Raw genomic sequence first — 23,419 nt, 5'->3', positions numbered from 1 at the left:
TATACGGTTTATTTTCACAGCTTGGTGTGGGAGGTCTCTGCTGCGGCAGCAACTTGCAGTCCTGTTGCCCAGGAGCAGTTACAGTTGTTTGACAAAGGCCAGGGTCCTGTGCCCAAGGCCACTGGACCCCACCCTTCTCCCAACAAATAGCAGCCTTACCTAGAAAGAGAAAGGCCCCATCTTTCCCCAAACAGACAAATTACATTCTTTACAAACTTACAATAATACAATCCCCAGCATGACCCAGCTTCAGAAAAATGGAGACTGGCAAAGGATTTCCCCAACTCCTCACTCGATGTAAAGTCAAACTGTACCAGGCTCCCGGGCATGCAAACACACTGTATGCTCCTAACTGCACCGGGAAGAGGAGCAGTGCAGAGCAGTGTGTGTCAGCAGTCGCCAGGAGTCACCCTTCCACACACCCATTTGAAACGAGCCTACAGGAAAGTTCCTGACTGGTTCCTCTCCCCTCTGAAGATGCATGTAGACAGAGAGCATGCAAGGGTAACTGAAATGCATCGGAGACAAGTGCCTTCTGACTGAAAAAAGCCAGAGTGGCTCTGGGGAAGGCTCTTCAGTAGCAGATGGCAGCTAGCTCACCTAACTTACATTAAATTCAATAAAGGGCTAGACTTTAAAAGGTCCCTGCTTTCCTGCCATAGGGATCCAGGCATAATTTGTACTGCAGTAATGGCCCCACACCCGGCCAGCATCCCTTCTAATGATGGACCCAGCTCTCTCGTTCCCTTCACACACCTGATCTGTCTCTCTTCCCTTGACATCTGGGACTGGCCCCATCACTGATTTGCACCCATTCCATCTGCATTTTCAAAAGGAGGAAGAACTTCATCAATGGAGATGCAGATGACTGGAATGTGATGAGGCAAATCCAAACCAATACGCTGTAAACAGTGTTGTCTACAACATCCCACCACTTCTTTAATACTGCCAGTGAACACGGTAGTGACAGGAAGGGGGGCTGCCCCAAGGGATGTAGCATCATGCAGCTCATTAAACCCAACGCAGGCACTGAAAACACACTTGGATCCTGATTCTCAGTTCCACCAAACACACACTGCCCTGGCTTCCCACACACAGGGGACTGATTAGCCCAGCTCTCACCAGGAGAGTTCTTATTCAAAGGCATTTGGAAAAGCAGAGAGGGTTTTTTTCCTGATTGGTGGGGTGGAGAGTGGAGGGAACAAGAATGGTAGGTTCATTATGTGCCAGTTAAAAGTATTTTCCTTCCGCATGGGCGGCAGGGGTCCTGCAAAGCTGGAATGTGCTTTACCCCATCTGTATGTTAAACAGATACAGATGGGGAAAGGCTGGAAGGTCAGTGTTTGAGACGCCTTTTCGGTTACAATACGCACAAGCTATTAAGCCCATCACATGACCTGCAGCTGCAACAACACTTTCATGACCTGCCATCTCAATCTCAGCTTTAGAGAGAGGGCACAGTGCGCACACACCTGCTGTTCAACCACTAGTGCTGTGTGCATAAAGCAGAACGGGAAATACACAGCAGCAGCCCTCCACACCAAAGGGCTGAAGTAAAGTTTTTACAGGGTGGTTTTATTAAACTAGATCCAGCTGCACCGCTGCTATGCAGTAGGAACCACTAGCATCCATACAGGTGCCACTGTTCATTCTCTGAAGTACTCTGGGGATGATGGGAACTGCAGGTTAACCACTAAATATGACCTCATTCTGCATCTTCTCCTCACCTAACCATGTTCTCTGCATGCCCCAAAGTCAGAGTATTGCTGCACAGTGACCGAAAGGCAGCACCCTAGAGAGGTGTCTCCCCACTGCCAACTGGAAATAGGATGAGGTCATAAAGGATATGGAAACAATCCTGGCTGGGCATAAAGACACAGCTAATGACCTACAGATTATGAAGGGACTGAATAGCAGAAGGGAAAATACAACAGGTTATTGTCTAATTACTGCCTTTTTCATTTTAAATGGAGGAGGGCCTGCGGTGTGAAGGAAGAAAAGCTGCAGGAAAGCCTGCATTCATCAGCAACATGGAAGACATTCTCTCCATAGTTAAGGCCGTGACTAGTTTTCTGTTAAACCATTCATTTTGATACCTCTCCAAGCCTCCAAGAAGCTAGCTTTGCAAAAATTATACTAATCCACTTGAGATTTCTCACACATGGTGCTCCTATGTCAGAGATATGTTTCAGAAAATCGGGGGAGTCATACAGCAAGGTGTTAATCAGATGCGACCACTTGACACCAAAAAACATAAGTTTGCTTTTCCAAAAAAGGTTCCTTACACTTTCTGGAGTTATCAAACAGCTCAGCTAGAAACTCCAAATTTGGTTTACTATATTGTCTTGATTGAGGGCTGGTGCCTTGATTATTTTTGGGTGGTTTGGTCGGTTCATTTTGAAGTTACTTCTTATGTTTTTACTGGCCCTCCATGGAGTTCATAAACTCCACACTGCATTGGATTAAGCTTAATCACTGCACAGCCACAGGTTGCAGACTTCTTACACTCAAGTTTATAAGGGCATTCCAACATCCTTGGAGCTCCACCACATATTACTCACAGAAAAATGAAACAAAACAAATGAAACAAAAAAGTCCAAGGGTCTGTCGTAGTTTTTACAGCCGGGAGAATCAGTTTGAAACCTATGTCATGTGTGTTGGTGGTCACAAGATCTTTCAGCACAGTATCTATTCTAAATATTATATAGCCTTGTTTTTACTCCACATTGGTAATTATAGCAAAACCTGTTCTCTGCACCTGAAGTAGTGTAGCTACAAAAAGTTTCCACATATCACTGGTTTCATATGCTTTCTAAAGAGGGATTACTTATTGTTCATTTGTATTACAGTAGTGCTTAGGGGCTCAATCAGGAAGAACTGCAACCCATTGTACATCTGATACAGAAGTTTTTAAGGTCAGGCTTGACAAAGCCCTGGCTCGGATGATTTAGTTGGGAATTGGTCCTGCTTTGAGCAGGGGGTTGGACTAGATGACCTCCTGAGGTCCCTTCCAACCCTGATATTCTATGATCTGCTAAAAACCTTACTGATGTGTAGCAGTGATAAAATTCAAATGCTCAAGAGTCAGGAAATTTTAAAGTAAAGTTACAATTATCTCACCGATGCATGGAAAAAAATACCCTGTCAATATTCATAAAGAGCTACTCCCTATTCTCTTTAAAACCCTCCTTAAAAACCTCTCTGCAAAGATGCCTAAAATCACTCCTGCCTGGCATTGGCTAGGCAAGTGGTGAGCTGTAACTTCTGCTTTTCCACTAATCTCTATTCTTTTTATTGTTCCTTCATTCTCCTAGTCCACTCTGACTCTGTTTTTTCCCACCTGTTGTATCCTGTCTATTATGTAGAGTGTGAGCTCTCAGGGGCAAGGCTGTTTTCTTTGTGATTTGGCTGTACAGTGCCTCATGGGCTGGGGGAAGCCTTGAGTGGGATTCCTAGGCAATACTGTAATAGAAATAACAATTTATGAACAAACTGTTTGAAAAGCTGGAGATTCAGAGTTAAGATTCCACAAACAATTCTGTCCCAGAACACCCTACTCCTGTTACTGTAGCCAATCATGATTCCTGTTATATATTTCCAATATAAGCCAGGTGCCCCAGAGTTGTAAGTAGACATTTTAGCACCTGGGGCCAGAAAGCATATTTGCGCCCCCTGCCTTTTTTTCCCTGGCATTTCTCTGCCCCATTTTTCTGCCCCCGTGGCTTTGCGCCCTGGGCAGCTGCCCCACCCTGGTTACGGCCCTGATGTGCCCCGTTACAGCAGCCCATAATCCAATAACATACCAACTCCACGCTACATAAGAGCTGTCACCTACAGACCTTCCTAGAATGGAGTTAGCTACTCCATCCTGTCTCTTGTTCATTGGATACAGATCACCCTTGTCCCACCTCCCTCCCACATTTCCACTAGGTCAAGAGACTTTGATCTCTCACACTCTGTGTATGGTGTTCAAACACTCAGCATTATCTACCATTCCACAACCCTCTCTAAGGAGAGAGCACAAACCACACTAGTCTCATCATATGCAGCTCTGCCCCTTTTTGATGTGGGGCTGACATCGGACCCTCCATTTACACTGAGATCTCCACTCAAACCCCATTTCCAATACTAATACTAACTGCAGATGCAAGTGCTTTATCTCATTCTCTACAATTTACAAACCCTCCTATCCTACAAAGACAAAGAGGAGTTTACAGGAAGTACTTTAAATATTTGGTATAGCTGCCACCTTACATCCTATACAGGGCCCGGGTCGTACTGGAGTAGGGGTTGTTTGTAGAATCTGAATTCAATTTCCAGAGTTTCAGATGTTTGGCCATAAAATTATATTTAGAGTTTCTTGGTTGTTAAATGTGCTCTTTTGTTTTAGTTTTTTTTATATCCACAATGAACCAAAGGTTTTTAAATAGGAATAATTGCTGTATTTAAAACTTTCCCTGCCAGCCAGGTTTATTATCTGGGAATGTGGCCACACATGCACACTTCACTTTTTATAAATACTTGACACTGTTTCAGTACTTCCATTCAGTGAATGGGACTAAGCCTCTCTCTCAGAGGGAAGAGATTGCCCAACTCCCATTCATTCCAGCGGTTAGCTGCAGCTCCATTTCCTGTGTTCTAGCCCAGCGGTTCTCAACGGGGGTCTGCGAGCCATTTGCAGGGGGTCCACAAAGCAGGGCCAGCTTTAGATTGGCTGGGGCCCAGGGCAGAATGCTCAGAGCCCCGAGTGCTGGCACCCCGTGGCAGAAGCCTCGAGCCCCTCCAATAGCAGGGCTGAAGCCCAAAGCCATGTGGCCCCCACCCATGGGGTTAAAGCCTCAAGCCATGGCGCCCTGTGGGGCAGAAGCCCTGAGCCCCAGTGCCCTGTGGCTGAAGCCCAGAGCTCCTCTCCCCCCCCCCCGCACCCCCCCCTAGGCCATGGAGTGTTTATAGCAAGTTGGGGAGGAGGGGGGCTCTGAAAGAAAAAGGTTGAGAACCCCTGTCCTAGCCTACACCACACTGCCAAGGATAGCTGCTCCCTGTCTGCTGAACAGAATAAAGACTAATTAAAACTGACACTTTACTAACGTGATGTTCCATGTAATTAGATATTCAAATAATTTATACTAATTTTCCTCTGAGTTGTATGAGGGCTTGGGGTCGGACATAAGCCAAATAATCAGGGCACTGCTATAAGCAGAGGGCAGACAATTCACAGATTGAATTCAACATGGAGTAAGAAGAGTTGCATTTTAGAAACACACTTGCCACTCAATGCCTATTTGATTCTAGTGTGAATACCACTGCAAGTGTGTGTGTCTGGGTAGCAGAGTACACTGATGCTTAAACTCCTGTTAAGTTTGTGGGCCCAGAGTTAGGGAAATGCCTGGAACCTGACAAAACACTACTAGAGGTAAACAGTATCACAGCAGCAGACCAGCCGGAGTTACTAGGAAGTGTAGCATACACTAAAACATTATTCTTTCCTCATCCGGACAGCTTCAAGAATTTTTGTTTTTAATCCAGCAAGTTTCTGAAGCTCACAAAAGCTGTGGATAAAAGAAGTAACAGGACAGTCACAGGTGCTGGGCAGGGATGCTACATGCAGCTCTGCTGATGCATCGCAGTCCTATCCAGCAGCATGCCTTATACCAACACCGTCAGGCCACCAATGTAGCAACACCTTCCCTTCTCGCCCCACAGACCTAGTCCTGTCTCCAAGGCTCACAGTTGTGCCTGCTTGGTGGCTTTACAATATGGACAAATACCTGCTTCTAACGGGCAAGGATAAGACCCCACCAAACTCATTTAATTTGTAATCAAAGCTAGATTTAAACGTAAGTTCTAGCAGGAAAGACTAGTGCATTAACCCGAGGCATTCTTGCCCCACTCCACAACCTCCACTGTGCCCCTTAACCACTCTAGCTAGAAGAAATAATTTCTGATTCACATTTATCTACTAATTTAAAAAACGTCCAAAGCTGGTGTCACAGGTTGACAACTTGTTCGCGTTGCATCAGACAGACCCTCCCTAAAGCAGCTCCATTTCCTATTTCACATGAAATAGGGAGTTCTCAGAATTTAAGAGGGACTCTATTTCTGCTTTGCTTTCACCAAAGATGACAATAGTCAAGTTACACTGAGAGAAAACCGGGGATATCTCTATTCCTGTCTCCTTTCTAAGGGGTATTATATGCTAGCACAATTACTTGTTCCAATAAAGACAACACCTCCATGATACCACTCCATGTTTCTTCCTCCAAACTGCACTGGCTTCACCTAAAGAGGACTACGGTACAAATGAATAATTAGCCACTTGCTGGTACCCAGATGACTCATACCAGAAATGCCTAAGAGGACAATGCTATGAGAGACTTTCAGTTCCTGGTCCTGGTTTCCTTGTTCCCCATGATGGCAGGAGGTGGAAGTGCACTCAACTACTGCGTGGAAGAGGAGAGTGCCATGCTTTGCTCCTGAGCAGTCCCTGTGATCAATACAGGGTTGTGTCTTAGCTCTAGAGGACTGGAAGGAAGGGGAGGAATAGAAAGTTGCAAAGTTCCCATCTCTCCCACTGCCCTGCCCTGAAAGATTTGTGTGTGACATGATTGTAAACAGTTAAGGATCATCCCAGTGCTACGTCCACTACAAGCTGGGTCCCATCCCTCCCCCATTATGTACAATACATTCACCAACAACAGAAATTTATTAAAAAAGGCAACAGGTAAATTCTGTAAACTGGATCCAGCTCCAAACACACACGTTAATACTACAAGTAAATTCCATCGTTGTCCCTCTTCCACCCTGAAAAATATACCTGAGTTTAGCAGTTCATGACAGTTTCGATCTCCCCCTCCCAACCCAAACCCTGAATGAGACACACTCTCCAGTCATGACAAGCCACTAGTTTGAGATACATCCTCTGCGCTGTTGAGATCAGCCATACAGCCGGTAGCCAGGGACCCAGGACTATCCCATGTTTAAACACACACAAGAGCCATCAAGGCAGTGTGTTCCACTGGACCCTGGAAGCTACATGCCGCTGGGGAGAGGGGGAAGGTAGGAGGCCTATGTCCTCCTTCCCCCATGTCCAAATCACGTGTGGCTTTCATCTCCTTGGGGTTCTTCCTTCCTTGGACTAGCTCTGGAAGAGGAAGAACAAAAGTTGCACTGTTATTTGCTTAAACAAGGAGTTTTATAAAGAAAAGGCTCCATCATTTACACAGTACAACTACTTCAACACGAGTGACGGGACAGGTGTTGTCCCAGGTATAACCTACAGTCAGGGATTCAGCTACGAGCATCAGGAGAGTCTTGTTTCCTCCCCACCAGAATTGCTCCATTTCCCTCTTTCCCCCAACCCACTTCCAAATATTTCACTTCTTTAATTAGTGAAAAGAGAAAAGTTCTCATCCGAACTCTGCTCTTCGCTGGCTCTTACTTGATCCAGAGGCAATGCTGATGGTTTTTGTGGCAGCTCCTCCCGGGATGTGGTTGCTGTAGGCACCTTTGGGAAGGGTGCTTGGGTCTGGTGTATTTGCATTCTGGAACCACGTTGAATGAAAGGACAGTTTTAGCACAAAAACAGCAAGAATAAATCTCATCTGCATAGTGTGTACAGATTATTTACATACAAATATGTATTCTAGTTACACTCAATCTAGACCCGCCCCTCTCTCTGGATTCCCCCACACCAGGCCATGGCCCCACCCTCAAGCCAGGTTTTTTTGGTGCATTTGTCTTTGGGTGGGAGGCCAATTCTTAAAGCAGCAGCATTTTCTATGCTGGAATGAAAAGTGACATGTGAAATGGCAGGAAGGATTGGTTTCCTCTGTGAAAATTTGGGGTAGGGGGCTTCCCCCATTGCTCAGGAGACATGTACAACTGGACAAAACAATAGACATGTTCTGATTGGTAAGATAAAGCATTGGTAAAGGGATGGACAAGACAGCCTGGTCGGTCTCTCTCATTTCTATTACTGTGCTCTTTAAAAGACTGCCATGAAATTCTCCCTAAGTTTTGGAGACGCCTGACCTATGACAGCAGAACTATTTTGTCAATTTGTTCTTCCTACCAGCACCTTGGATTTCAAATCTAGACCTTTTCCAAGAGTACCCAACACTCATCATGTCCCCCAATTTCCCCCCCTTCTTGTGGAAAACCATCTTACCCCGGTGGTCTGTACATGTCCTGGGCCGCCCCCATGCCACCTCCGCTGCCTCTCTGCTCCATCAGTAGGGCCTGAAAGTGACCCATGTTCTCTTCCCGACAGCGGTACAGGGGTCCCTCCTGAGTGAGGCCATTGGCTTGGCTGGTGGCTGGATGACGAGACAGGTGAGCGTTCACTGGTGATCCATAGGTCCTGTGCTGGAAATGACTGGCTGGATGCCGAGATGCATAAGGAGACCCTGTCTGCAGCATCACCCCATGGGGAGGGAAAGCTGATGGACCAAATCCGATCCCAGAACTCAGAGGCGGGGGGAGAGCCCCATATAGAAACTCCCCTGCTGCCACCGAGCTCTGCCTCTTGGTGGCTGCATTATGGTTGTCCAAATCAAGAAACTCTTTGGGACTCTCTGGCCTCTCCTGGGATTCGTCTGACTTCTCATCTTCAGGCCCTGGATCCTGCCCATCGCCTGGAGGAACCTCTTTGGCGCTTGCCACGTCCATTCGGTTTGGGGACGCCAGGGCAGTGCTAAATGCCTCGCAGCCCTGCAGACTACCCACATTCCCCCTGTCTGAGAAAGAAGGCCTGGCCAGAGGTGGGTGGGCGGGCGGATGCCCACCAGGGTTGGCCTGGGGGTGGAGAGGCCTTTGCCAGTCTGAGTAGCCTTGTGGACAAGTGTAGTATGGAGGTCGCTGGTAGTGGTGGTAGGACGGTGGAGGTTGTGGCTGATAGGGATATGGCACCCCCTGATGGGGGCGATACCGAGGAAAGACACCGGGATGGGTGTTATTATGCTGAAAGCCCCGAGTGGGGAAATGCTGTGGATGGGACACAGAGGGAGGCTTCCCTCCCATCATAGGGCTGAACCCCTGCAGTCCTGGATTGATATGGTAACGTGTGGCCGAATTTGGATACTCCAAACCAGGCATGTAGAGAGGAGGAAACTGGCTCGGAGCCCCCCCGACTGAGCCTCCATCCACACCAGGAGTACTGGTGCTCTGTCCCATACAAGGCACAGCGACCTCTGACAAAGTCTTCCCCCCAGGACAAAGGGGCTTCTCCAAGATGTTAACAGCCAGTCCTTTCCCCTCATTGCCACTGGAGGGTCCTTCACCTACAGCCCCATTTTCAGGCCCAGGCCCTCTCTCAGGTGCTGTCACAAGGTCTCTCACGCACGCCTGGCCTGGCGGGCCAGCGTAGGTGCTCTGTGCCGGCCAGGCACTCTTGCTCTGCATTGCCTTCGGGTCATTTTTAGTTCCAGAGTCATCTCCCTCCCGCTCCCGCGGCAAGCTCCGTCTGGTGCAGTCCATCTGTAAGGGAGGGTTGGAATGAGGTAGCAGTTTGGGGTACGTCCCTTCTGGAACACTGATGCACTGAGCCTTCTCTTCTACTCCAGGTGGGGGCTCCACTGCAAAAGGGGAAGTGGAAAGAATTTAAAAAAAAAAAATCACAACTTTGTTCGATTTCACAAAGTAGACTTTTTTTTCCACTAAAGCACATTTGCCAGTTAGTAATTCCTGTCACTTTAACCACATCTACCAAATATCCCCAGGATCTAGATTCAGCCGGAAGAACATCAGTCCCTCTTTCCCTCCCACCCATCTCCTTCTTCATGTCCCTGATATCCATTCCTGCTGTTGTCAGCCCAAAGTCACTGCACTCACCTCTTGAACAACTATATTTAACTATTTCTTTACATAGCTGTCATGTTACCTTGGCTGTTTGCGGATAACGGTCACTAGCCAGCTTGTAGGTCAGTGGCTTAAATGTTCAGTGTTGGTTGCCAGCCAGCACATTTTCCATGCTGGGAACCACCACCAACAAAGCTACTAGTGGTCCAGAGGTGGTAGGTGAATCCTGTTTAAAAATTAGAGAAGACCCCGACAAAACAGCTTTCCAGATCATGCATTGAAGACGCACGTCAACACACTGCAAATTAAAGTCAATTCGAACACTTTGGGGAAATCAACTTTTACATAAATTCCAAGTAAACTCTTGAAATGTTATGTACTATTATTATTGGTCCTATGGTAATGCCCAGCAGGATCAGGGTTCTTGGTGTGATGTGGAAAGGAAGATAAGATCCTAGCTTTAAAGAAGCAACAGAGGGTCCTGTGGCACCTTTAAGACTAACAGAAGTATTGGGAGCATAAACTTTCGTGGGTAAGAACCTCACTTCTTCAGATGCAAGACTTGCATCTGAAGAAGAGAGGTTCTTACCCACGAAAGTTTATGCTCCCAATACTTCTGTTAGTCTTAAAGGTGCCACAGGACCCTCTGTTGCTTTTTACAGATTCAGACTAACACGGCTACCCCTCTGATACTTAGCTTTAAAGAGCGATCTGTAATCCAAAACCTAGAAGTTCTTGCTGCTTCATTTAAACTGATATTAAGTAAAATTTAATAAAAACCAAACACCAAAAAACAAATTGTCTATGCTTTAATAATAGTCTGATGATTTTAGATTTCTCTTTGAATTCTTGCATTTCTAATTATATAAATATAAAAAATTAAGTATATCTGGGTGCTTAGAAGCTGGTATAGCCAATATTTAACGTATTTAACTATGTATCAAAATGTATTAAGCCAGTCTAAGTAATTTGGGATCTAGCTTACAGTCTCTGCATGGGGCTCCAACATTGACTTTGTCACAAAATGACATCACCTTGCAAGCAAGAGAGCAGCTGTCAGTACTAGATGCATAAATACTAAATTATAATTACATGCGACCATTCCCCCATCCCATTTCAATTTGGTGTAGGTGAAAAGAGTGGCTTGAGCTGCTTGGTATAGAAAATAGTGAAATTTTCCTTTAATAACAACAACAGCCATTGACCAGTGAGGTAGGCAGTCTATCAAAAGTGAGTGAAACCGTGTATAATAGTGAGGGGGAAAGGTGTGGAAAAGAAAAATGGAAATGAAAAGTTAAACAACTCTGGCAGTGACTGCTGGCCTCTTCAGACCAACAGCATTAAAATTACCTCGGTTGCTTTCTGGCTCCACTGTCTGACTGGCATCCTGAGAGTTTCCGTTACCCAAGACCGGTTTCGGAGGCTGCACATTTGCTGATGCGACATGGGCCAGCTGTGGGAAGGGGCCAGGCAGATGCGGGGGAGGAGGCTGACGGGGGTGGTAAGGCACACCCGGTGGGCACACGCGAGATGACAGCTGCTGGATGGCGATCATTTCTGGACTGTCCATCATGGAATCCCCACCCTGGCATCCTCTCTGAACTTGAGGGGGTCCCCCAAACACAGAGGCTGGAGGCTGCTGCATTCTCTGACCGGTTACTTTACCAGGTGGTCTGATGTATCCTGAGGCAGGGACCCCATGAGGTAGGAAATTTGATTGCTCAGTCCACTGGCTGGGAGGCAGAGGTGGTCTTATTGCCCGAGGGTCCATCATGTGACTAAGAGCATGAGACTGCAAAGAAGGTCCTGTGCTCAACGGGGGCTTCTCGTCTGGCCCCAGGGAGGTCTGGTTTGTTGCACTGTGGCTTCCATTCCATGCAGCAGGATGCGCTCGATTTAGATATTTATATGGTCTATACATATGGCCTGGGGGGACCTCTGAGCTCTCAGGTGGTCTCATTGGAGGTCCATTGTGCCTTGGAGGAATAAATCCTTGCTGGAACTGCACTGGGGAGTACATACTGGCATCTGGGGGAGGGCCACTCATCCGCCCAAACTGCAGGGATCCAGGCCGTGGCCCCAGTGCAGAGACATGTGTTGGCCCTGCACACACCTGCTTCTCTGGTGCAGCCAGTCTGTGTCCTCTGTGTTCATTCAGTCCGACGGTAGACTGTGGGAGGGAGAGAAAGAGGCCAGGTTCAGTGAAAGAGTCACCACTTACTGGCACATGAAAAGCTACAAAGAGAACAGGAGGAGACAGGAAAGAATCAGTGACTCACAGCATTTGACAGATCCCTCCCCAGGCAGAGGATGCCATTTGGCATTGTAACCAATGAATACAGCAGTCACTGACTCATACACCATGAGTACAGAAGGGCAGATCATGGCTCCCAGCTCTCTGGATCCACTCTATTTCTTCTAAGAGGCTAGAACATTGTACACATGAATTTCAGAGCAAGGCTCTTACCTGCATGGCAAAGTGCTGGTGCTGCTGAACTGGATCTCCAGGGTGGGGTTCTGGTACTCGCGGTGATCCATACAGTTTAGCTGGATCTGATCCCCGCAGAGGGCCAAATGTTCCTGGTACTGCTGGCCGCTGGAAAGAAAAACGAAAGCTGCTGTAAGACTCTGCAGAAGAGCAAAGCTGCTACAGATACTGGGCAGCCATGGATTGAGGTGCGTCTTAGCAGAATCAACAGGCTGTTTGAGTCTCTGACTGAATTCAGTTGCTTATTCCGAGGAACTATGCTGGAAACTGTGGTGTACAATAATACAGCTCACTTGCCACAAAGTTACTCCTTCACACAGGGAACCAGAAGAAATATCCCAGCTATGAATCCTACAGACCAGGCCTTTATACAACTGCCAGACACCTAACTAGCTTGAGGCTAACAATAGACAGATTAGAGAGGAGCCCCCACCAGGTAGTTCCAGGACAATTCCCAGACCCTGACAGAGCCTGGATTAATTGAGAAGTAGACTCTTCTGGAATTCCTACCAGGATGCTTGGTAGCTCCATCTTTCACATGAGCCTTTGGGACTAGAGTTCCAAGCAGCAGTCTTGTTCATTTTACTCGGCTTTTGCTTAGGAAGCTATAAGTAGCAACAGAGGCAATTGAGCAGTCTATCTGCAGACTCAGGAAGACAAAACTGTATCATCTTTGCAACCCTAAGAGCTAAAATGTTTGAGCTTAAAATCTGTAGAACTGAGGGCATAAGTCCCACCACTCACCAAAGAAAAGTGTTTTATTTACCATTGCCATGGGGACTTTTCAAGTCTTGCATGGATCACACCAGGAAGGAAGAATGGAGGCGTGAACCAAAGAAGGTTAAAAGGACACAGAGAAAACTATAGAGGGACAAAGAAGGAAAAGGGAGGAGGAAAAGAGAAATGAGAACCCATGTTCCACCACCAGTAAGAGGTTCCGATCATACAGTAGGGATTCTTCTAGGAACTTACAGGAGACAATTTTATTCTCGGGCCCTTCTCTGCATTTATAATCTGTGAAAAACCACAGAGGCCAGTCCTTACCATCTGGCCAGGATGTGGCACCTGGCTGGGCATTCCACCATAATGCAGTGGACGAGGGAAGCCTTGGCCGTTGGAAGCGCCCACCTCCCGAGGGGGTTGCATTGTGCTGCCACTTGGTTCCTCTGCAGAGGAGGAAGATGAGGAGGAAACAGGAGCCCGGGGAGTAGCCCGGAATGGTGGTGGTTTCCCTCCATTCTCCAGGTGTTGCTGTCTCCTGCCTGATCCCTCAGGGTCTCTAGATCGGGTCCAAACATTGCCAGTGCTGGAGCGCCCGGTCCGACGGCTCCTCTTCTCCCGTTTCCCATCCACTCTGATCCAGAACTCCTCATCCGTGTCCCCATCTTCCCCAGGGAAGTGCTTCATCATTGCCCGGTGGAAGCATCTCTCCAAGTTGTATGCCATCTTGGTGTATTCTGTGTTCAAAACAAGAGAGGCAGGGAGACAGACCTTAATGGATAAAGATAATCAGGCAAAGTCAGATTGTCCTCTACTCTAAAGGCTCTGACTTCTCATGTTTATATAAATATCTTCCTTGGAGAAGCTAAATAGAAAGGTGAAGAGGGAAGGGCTGTTTGCAAACAGCCCACTCTGGGTTATGAATTCATCTGACTTGGTCAGTACTTGGACTGGAGACTTTCAAGAAACACAAGGTGGGTGAGGTAATATCTTTTATTGGGCCAACTTTTGTTGGTAACAGACACAAGCTTTTGAGCTACACAGAACTCTACTACATATCTGGGAGAGCGAGCATCATAGCACAATGGGACAGATTGTTTAGCACATTCAAGGTAGAGTGGCCCGTTGGCACCTCTGCAGTCATAGGACAAAAAGAGGGGGTTACTGGGTTACAGATTGTTGAAGTAAACCACAAATCCAGTGTCCCTGTTCAGTCCGTGATTTTTAGTGTCTAGCAGAGATATGAATTTAAGCTCCCAGGTTTGTCTTTTGAAAGTGTTGTGCAGGTTTCCTTCATGATGCAGTTTATTTTAAGACCACATCAAACTAACATCCCAAAATGGTTTAAAGGGGAATTATGTTGCTAGAAATGCCAACTCTCAAATTATACTTAAGATACTGGATCTGAACAGTCAGTCAGTAACAATCCTATGGTTAATTTTAAGAGTGGTGTCAACCTCCATGTCTTGGAGAAATTCTTATATTTTCCCAACTGGAATTCCACAGTAGTGTAATCTGGTTATTATATTCACTTTCTTGGACTGTTATTAAGCTTTGCTGTGCATTATAGAAAAAGGTGAAATTCTCTCTATATAGTTTTGAAAGCACTTTCTGATCCTTGTGCACAGAACATGTTACACGGATGTCAGTCATCCCATGTGTGTTAATTCCACAGGAAAATTTGCTCAGATGTAGTTTCTTGGTTTTCAGAGGAGTCCATAAGAAGTAGAATGGCATGCCAGTGTCATCAAGAGAGTGACTCAGTGCAAATCACATGATAGTTGTTTCCTCTAGACCACTCCAGAATTTTCTTTGCAGCACACCACTACTGGAAAAAAATAGTTACTTGCCTTTCGTAACTGCTGTTCTTTAAGATGTGTTGCTTGTGTGTCCATTCCATTCCCATGCTGTGTGTGCGCACCCATGTGCGCGGTCATTGGAGATTTTTGCCTTAGCAATACCTGTAGAATTGGCTGCGGCGCCCCTTTGAGTGCCGCGCTTGTGTGTCAGTATATCAGGTGCTGCCTGCCCTATGCCCTCTCAGTTCCTTCTTGCTGGCAACTCGGACAGAGGGACAGTAGGGCGGGTAATGGAATGGACATGAGCAACACATATTGTAGAACAACAGTTACGAAAGGTAGGTAACGTTTTTTTCTTCTTTGAGTGCTTGCGCATGTCAATTCCATTCTAGGTGGCTCACAAGCAGTGCCAACTGAGATGGGCTTGGAGTTCATGGACTTGCAACACTGCTCTGCCAAAGCCAGCATCGTCTCGAGCTTGCTGGGTAAGTGCACTGTTACCTGTGAAAATTTAGGGCACCTCTCCTATACCCTACTGAGAGCTTAAGGCGTGACCTGGTTAATTTAAGACATCCCGCCTATACCCTACCGAGGGATTATGGCATGACCCAATTAATTTAGGTACCCCCATGGAAGGTAGGGGGGTCGGTTTAGGGTGTAAGGCACCTATTTTTATCCACGGGGCTTAGGAAGAAACTCGGTCAATTTAAGTACCTGTCCTTTTTTGGGGGGCTTAGGGCTTTATGGGTCTGCGGAATCTTTTTAGTGAAAGAACCTTACACAGTTGTGCTTTAAACATTTATTTATTAGCAATACACACAGAATACATATATTAAGCAAATTTTTTATGCTTATTATTTTTGGGGGGGTTGGGCAATGCCTTTACACATTACGGTTGTGCAGAGGGGTTAGAGTTTTAGCAGCTTGATGTTGAACTGCAGTCCAAAAATGTTTTTTTAAAGAGTACTGTTTTTTATTTATATTATATAAGTAAAAATAGGCTTTTTAAAAAAATGTATTACATTTATTATATTATTTAATATTTTTAAATAATAAAAATTTTAATCAGTTACGCACTGGCACTTATGTGGGTTTTTTTGCTTAAGATTTTTACATTTTATTATTTATACCCAAATTGTAACTTAATTGTGACCTTTTTTATTTGTGCAGATGGTCAGCATCAAACGCTGGTTAGAGCTTATTTTACCATTTGTTGAGTTTTTTTTTTTTTTTTTTTTAATATTTTAAAAAAAATTTAAACAACTGCCTGAACGTCCCTCAATTTCAAGCGTAATATCTCTATTTCCTTACTTACAGAGGCTTTATGCTGATTCCCAGTCTTCTAAGTGGTTCTCCTGAGATATTACTAACCTTGAGAGATTATAAGACACTTTCCATAGTGCCCACCCAGCCGCAATCTTTACTGCCCATTTATTCAATGAAGACTTCGTAGTTTTGCAGTATGCTTCAAACCCTTTACAAGCATGTTCCAGTGCATTTTTCTCCTTGAAAAGAATCATGTTCCCATGGGCGCAGACCTTGCAAGGAGGGTTGGTTCCTCCGCCAGTTTCCTGGCTTTTCAACGTTAAGTTTCCCACTCTCCCTATTCCCTGGAGTGTTCATTCTGTCAACAGGCTGCAGTCCTGTTGACAGAAGAGCACATATATATTATGTCCAACTGCTGTATACAGCTCAATCCAAATGACCTAGGTTGCCTGTATTCTCCACCAGTATGTTACCTGTGGAAAACTAGGGCACCCTGCCTATACCCTACCGAGGGCTTAAGGCGTGCCTGGTCAATTTAGGACACTCCACCTATGCCCTACTGAGGACGTAAGGCGTGACCCAATCAATTTAGGCCCCCCCACCCCACCCTTTCCCTTGGGGCTCAAGGTGTAAGGCACCTCTTCTTACCCATGGGACTTAGGAAGAAACCTGGTCAATTTAAGAACCCACCCTTTTCCTTGGAGCTTAGGGCTCTACGGGTCTGCGGAAACTTTTCCCAGTGAAAGAGCCTTACACAGTTGCTAATAAATAGGTGTTTAAAGCACAATGCACACAGAATATATGTACCAAGCAAATCTCTTATGCTCCAACAAACAGCCAAATTTCACCCGATGGCCAGTCAAGGTTTATTTATTTGGGGGTTCCTGGCAATGCCTCTGCACATCACGGTCGTGCCAAGTTCCAGCAGCTTAATGTTGAACTGCAGTCCGGAAATGGTTCCCAAAGAGCATTGTTTTTCATTTACATTATATAGGTAAAACTAGCTTTCTTTTTTAAATTTATTAAACCTACTACATTATTCCACACTCCTAAATAACAAAAATTTTAACCAGTCAGTCACTGGGCACCTGTGTCTCCTTTTTTTTGCCCGTTTTTTACTTTTTATTTTTTATACCCAAACTGTAACTTAATTGTGACCTTTTTTATTTGTGCAGGCGGTCAGCATAAAATGCTGGTTAGAGCTTATTTTACAACCTTGGTGATTATAACTTTTGTTAGGGACATTTCTGAGGTGGGGGTGCTTTATTACCAGCAAAACATTTTTTTTTTTTAATTTTAATAATAAATTCCCTAAGTTTCACCCAAGGCTGGTTTAATATGGGGTGGGGTGGGGGTTAATTAAGTCTCAGGCCTACAGCACAATGAGACATGTACGTGTGGATAGATGACCTGGTAGCAGCTCTACAGATCTCTTGGATTGGTACCTGTGCCAGGAAGGCCACTGACTATGCTTGTGCCCTAGTCGAGTGTGCCATCATGATTGCAGACGGAGGCATCTTCTCAAGCTCATAGCAATAATGGATGCAGGCCATGATCCAGAATGAAATCCTCTGAGCAGGCACTGGGCGACCTTTCATTCTGCCTACCACCGCAACAAACAACTGCATTGACTTACGGAATGGCTTTGTTCTATCTATGTAGAAGGCCAGCGCCCTCCTGACGTCCAGGGTGTGTAGCCTGCACTTCTCATCTCTACGTATGAGGCTTTGGAAAGAAGACAGGTAAGTATATGTCCTGGCTAGCATGAAACTGGGAGATGACCTTGGGCAAAAATGCTGAGTGGGGTCGCAGCTGGACCCTGTCCTTGTAGACGACCATATAGAGCGGTTCCAAAATAAGTGCCTGATTTCGGACACCCTACAGGCTGACGTTATCGCGACCAGGAACACAACCTTCTACGAGAGAAGCAGGAGACAGCAGGAAGCCAGAGGCTTGAAGGGAGGCCCCATGAGTCTCGACAGCACAAAATTCAGGTCCCACGGACGGATGGAATCCCGGACTAGTGGGTAGAGATGCTCCAGATCTTTCAAAAACCGGGATGTCATGTCGTGAGCAAAGATCGAACTGCCTTGGAACGGAAAGTGGAAAGCTGAGATAGCGGCCAGGTGGACCTTGATTGATGACAGAGACAAACCTTGGAGTTTGAGGTGTTGCAGTTAATCCAGGATCTCCTGCAGTGGGGTCTGCTCAGCCTGGATACTCCGTTCTGAGACCCAGCACGTGGACCTTTTCCATTTGGCCAGGTAAGTCGCTCTGGTGGAGGGTTTTCTGCTACCCAGCAAGACCTGCTGAACATGGGCCGAGCATTTCCGTTCATCCACGTTTAGCCATGCAGTAGCCATACTGTCAAGTGTAGCACTGCCAGGTTCGGGTGCAAAAGGCTGCCGTGGTTCTGGGACAGCAGATCCAACCAGAGGGGCAGGTGCAGCGGAGCAGCTACTGAAAGGTTCAGCAATGTGCCAAACCTGTGCTGGCGAGGCCACATGGGGGCTATTAGGATAACCTTTGCCCTGTGCTGCTTGATCTTCACAAGGACCCTGTGAATCAATGACACAGGTGGGAAGGCATACATCAGTGTCCCTGACCACGGGATAAGAAATGCATCTCATAGGGAGCCCCGGTCCATCCCCTGGATCGAACAGAACATGTGACATTTCCTGTTCTGCCGGGACGCGAACAATTCCACCTGGGGAGTTCCCCACCTCTGGAAGATTATGCTGACCACCTCCGGATGGAGCGACCACTCGTGGTGAGACGAGAAGGTCCTGCTGAGATGATCTGCTAGCAACTTCTTGATTCCAGGCAGGTGCGCAGCTACCAGATGAATGGCATATTGCACACAAACATCCCAAAGGCTGAGAGCTTCCTGACAAAGGGTCGAAGACTTGGCACTGCCCTGCCTGTTGATGCATTACATTATGGTGGTATTGTCTGTCATGATCTGTACCACCTTGCCCTTCAGGTGGGGCAAGAAAGCCTGGCAGGCCAGGTGAACTGCTCTGAGCTCCCTGACGTTTATGTGGTGGGCCAGATCGTCCCACAACCAGTGGCCCTGGGTGCTCAGCTCGCCCAGGTGGGCTCCTCAGCCCAGGTCTGAAGCGTCGGAGACCAGCGTCAGCGATGAGGACAGGGCCACAAAGGGAACTCCCTCCAACACTGACCCAGAGTCCAACCACCATCCAGGGATGACCGGATGTGATCCGGCACCCTGACTATCCGGTCTTAGTCGTGCCTGGTGGGGATGTAGACTGATGCCAGCCACGCTTGTAGGGACCGGAGATGGAGCCAGGGATGACTTATCACAGATGCGCATGTAGCCCAACAACTGCAGGCTGGTGTGAGCCGTGGGGAGCAGGTGGTTCTTCACATGGGAGATCATGTCTGACATGGCCTGAAAACATACTTTGGGAAGAAAGGCTATGGCTTGCGTGGAGTCGAGAACTGCCCCAATGAACTCTATTCACTGGAGTGGCGTTAAAGTGGATTTTTTCTCTTTTATCAAAAGGCCCAGGTCCCGGCAGGTGGAACACACCAGATCGAGGCTCCTTTGTACTTGTTCCCGGGACCTACCCTTGATGAGCCCAGTCATTGAGATATGGGGAGACCTGGGCCCCTCGATGGCTCAGGTAAGCAGCCACTGGCACCATACATTTTGTGAACACCCTTGGGGCCGATGAGAGGCCAAAGGGCAGCGCCATGAATTGAAAATGGAGTCTGCCCACTATGAAATGGAGGAATCGCCTGTGATCTTTGATACAGCAAAGCCAGGGAGCAGTGGGAGAGTGGTAGAGGGGAGATATAAAAGCCCATGGCTAATTAAGGTGTGGTTCCCTGTTAGGGTGACCAAACAGCAAGTGTGAAAAATTGGGACAGAGGGTGGGGGGTAATAGGAGCCTATATAAGAAAAAGCCCCCAAAATCAGGACATCTGGTCACCCTATTCCCTGTAGACTAGGGAAGGTTACTACAGGTTAATTGGAGCACCTGTAGGCAATTAAGACCCTGTCAGGAACCTAATAAAAAAACCCTGCTTCAGACAGTGTGGAGCAAGGAAGGAGAGAGGACTGGAGTTTGCAGGTGTGTTGATGAGAATTAAAAGACCAGAGAACCGGAGGAAGGGAGACCCTGCCCCAGCAGGGCAGGGAGACTCCCTCCCCCAGCATCAAGGACCGAGGGTAATCCTACCCAAGCAGGAAGAGGATAAGAAACCCGCAGGGGTTGAAAGGGGCTGGGGCTCAGAGTGAGGAGCAAACCCACTCCCCATCCCCGCTTCCCTCCTCTACCACCTTCCCAGGCCACTAGCGGGGCCCTTGGCACCCCAAGAGCATGGGCAAGGTGTGGCATCCTAGAGCCCCCCCCCTCCCCCCCCCCAAGAAAAGTGCGGGACCCACCATACCAACATTGGGCATTTTGTCACACCTTGGAATATGGAAATATGGAAATAAGCATCCTTCAAGTCGATGGTGGCATACCAGTCTCCCGGATCCAGGGAGGGGATGATCAAGGCCAGGGAGACCATGTGAAACTTCAACTTTCTGAGAGACTTGTTGAGGCGACACAAGTCCAGAATGGGTCCATGGCCCCCTTTTCCTTTCAGGATTAGGAAGTAGCGGAAATAGAACCCCTTTCCTTTCATGTCCTGGAAGACCTCCTCCACCGCCCCCAGGTGCAGTAGGTTCTCGACCTCTTGAATGAGGAATTGCTTGTGAGAAGGGTCCCTGAAGAAGAACGAGGAAGAGGGGGGCTCGCAGGGAGGGGCAGCTGAAAATTGCAGGGCATAGCCCTGAGATACTAAGTCCAGAACCCAGTGGTCTGAGGTGACCCGCGACCAGACCGAACGGTAGGGATGAAAACGGCTGAGGAAAGAACAAGGTGGATCCAGGGAGTTGACTGGGGCGTCGCTCTCAAGCGCACCTTCAAAATGAGCACTTCTGGCTCCCTGGATACTTAGCTGGGCCGAGCTGCGCAGATGAGCGGGAGTTGGAAGGGTGGTGATGACTAATACTCGTGTCTCTAGCCCTTCGCCTTGCAGACCCCGACAAGGCTGACAAGGCTTTGGCAGCGGGGGTGGCCAGAACTGCTTCCTTGCAGATTGTGGCATATGCATACCCAGCGAGTGAAGGGTGGTCTGAGTGTCCTTTAACCCATGCAGCCTCGTGGCCTTTGCTCTGCAAAAAGTCCATTCCCATCGAATGGGAGGTCCTGGATCGAGGTCTGTATCTCTTGGGAGAGGCCGGCGGTCTGAAGCCAGGGGCTGTGCCTCATGACCATTGCCAACGCGACCATCTTAGCTGCCAAGTCCACTGCGCCCCACGTCATTTGGAGGGAACACCAAGCCACTGCAGTGCCCTCCTCTACCAGGGTGCCAAATTCCTGGGCCAAACCCTGCGGGAGTGACTCCTTGAACTTACAGAGGGAGTCCCATAAGTTAAAATTGTACCTACCCAAGAGGGCCTGGTGGTTCATCACCCGGAATTGCAGGCTGGCTGTTGAATACATTTTTCTCCCAAAAAAGTCCAGTCTTTTGGACCCTTTATTTCTGGGAGTTGAACTGGTGTGCCCCTGCTTATCCTTCTCGTTAGCCACAGAGACGACCAGCGAGCCCAGAGGTGGGTGGGCATAAAGGTACTTGAATCCTTTGGCCGGGGCAAAGTGCTTCTTTTCGGCCCTTTTGGAGGTGAGAGGGATGGACGAAGTGGTTTGCCACAGGGCCTTGGCAATTTTCAGGACCCTGTAATGCACTGGTATTGCAACACGGCAGGGGTAGAGGCCGAGAGCACATTGAACATGGTGTCCACCTGCTTGGCCATCTCCTCCATCTCTAGGCCCAAGTTCTCGGGCACCAGTCGAAGCAGGGTCTGGTGTTCTTTAAAATTGTCCAGCAGACTGGCCCAAGGGTCCCGTGACCACCTTGTCCAGGGATGAGGATGACGACTGTACCGCTGGGGGAGGCTCCGGGGCATCATCCCCCGCGGGGGAAGGGGGTTTTGGGGTGGGCGCTGTCTCCTCTACCCTGATCTCCGAGTGTGCTTCACGCATCGAGCCCAGTGCCATCAACTTTTGCTCCGAGGTGACGGCAGATTAGCGGTGCGAAGGGGGATCGTCATCACCGGCATGCTCCACGCACTCCAATAAGGCCACTGTGCTGGCTCCTGGCCATGCTGCCAAGGCAGCACCGTAGACGCCGACATGGCCTCAGGTGCCCAATTGCGTCGGTGGAGTCTCGGCGAGGGGCTAAACTGCCCTTCTGTGCTAGAGAAATCCTCTTCTGGTGACCACGGCGAGGTTGCCGATGCCTGTGTCTGCCTGCACTGCTGACTGTCGCTGCCAGAGACCAGTGCTTGGAGAAGGAGCAGTGCTGGTACCGAGGGGACCAGTATCGCAATGGGGAGCATTCCCACAGGGCAGGCAACTAAGATCTGCGCCAAGAGGACGACCAGTGGGAGGGCGAATGGTGCCGGTTGTACAGAGACAGCCGCCTCGCCCTAGGTGATCCATGTTGAGATGGCAGGGACCGCGAATGCAGTGCCGGTGATCGAGGGTGAGCCCCAGAGGATCTGGGCTGTGATGCCGGAGATCTGCAACGTGGAGACGGAGAGCGCTGCCTTGGCTTGGGGGGATTGGTGGTGCTCCACTGGCCCCTGGGGGGGTCTTAGCGGCTGGCTTGCCCACATAGGGAGCCTTTGCCGCCTCCTGCGGCATGTGCGGTGCCGGCGGCGCGGGCAGAGACCTCTGCTCTCTCGGCACTGGGGGAACTTGGGAAGGCATCGATGTTGCCACAAGTTTTGGTCCACGTTGCTCCGGAGTGGCCAGGCAGCCCGAATTGGGTATTTTTCCTGATGCCCCATGGCCTTTCTTGCCCAGTGCCGGGAAGCTGTGCTTCTTAGTTTTCTTTCTGGGTACCAGCAATGGAGAGTGGTGCCTGGCAGAACCCGGTGCCGGGGGTGCGCTGTGCACCAAGGCCGAGGTAGTTGGAGTCAAGTCATGGCAGGATGGCTCAGAAGCTGGACGGAGAGCAGCCTACATGAGATGAGCCCTCAAACGAATATTCCGCTCTTTCTGAGTCCTGGGTTGAAAATTTTTACAAATTCGACACTTGTCCTTCACATGTGATTTCCCCCAAGCACTTAAGGCAGCTGCTGCAGGGATCACTTACAGGCATAGGCTTGTTATAGTCCGCGCAGGGCTTAAACCCCGGAGACCAGGGCATGCCCCGCCTGGGGCAAAGTCCCCTCTGGGACTCTAACTTCTAACTACACTTAACAACTACTTAACACTAACTACTATAAACAACTATTTACAAGGTATACCTGATATACCTACGCATGAGC

The 23,419-nt window shown here is 48.2% G+C and overlaps 1 protein-coding gene across 2 annotated transcripts in view; it reads right to left on the bottom strand.

The window, feature by feature from the left end:
- Positions 1 to 4,920: 4,920 nt before the first annotated feature.
- The window catches only part of LOC128840919 (chromatin remodeling regulator CECR2), a 132,053-nt gene continuing 113,554 nt past the window's right edge, over positions 4,921 to 23,419 (bottom strand). For both annotated transcript variants that reach the window (XM_054035497.1, XM_054035506.1), the window contains 6 exons: positions 13,328 to 13,740; positions 12,263 to 12,391; positions 11,146 to 11,965; positions 8,168 to 9,572; positions 7,439 to 7,541; positions 4,921 to 7,141 (listed from right to left, as the gene is read on the bottom strand). In XM_054035497.1, coding sequence (XP_053891472.1) covers positions 7,136 to 7,141; positions 7,439 to 7,541; positions 8,168 to 9,572; positions 11,146 to 11,965; positions 12,263 to 12,391; positions 13,328 to 13,740 — 2,876 coding nt within the window. In that variant the 3' untranslated portion in view covers positions 4,921 to 7,135. The remainder of the gene's footprint in view (positions 7,142 to 7,438; positions 7,542 to 8,167; positions 9,573 to 11,145; positions 11,966 to 12,262; positions 12,392 to 13,327; positions 13,741 to 23,419) is intronic.

Source organism: Malaclemys terrapin, chromosome 1, assembly GCF_027887155.1.
Source record: "Malaclemys terrapin pileata isolate rMalTer1 chromosome 1, rMalTer1.hap1, whole genome shotgun sequence".
Lineage (NCBI taxonomy): Eukaryota > Metazoa > Chordata > Testudines > Emydidae > Malaclemys > Malaclemys terrapin.
The sequence above is the reverse complement of the archived record's forward strand: the minus strand, read 5'-3'. Positions and strand labels throughout refer to the sequence as shown.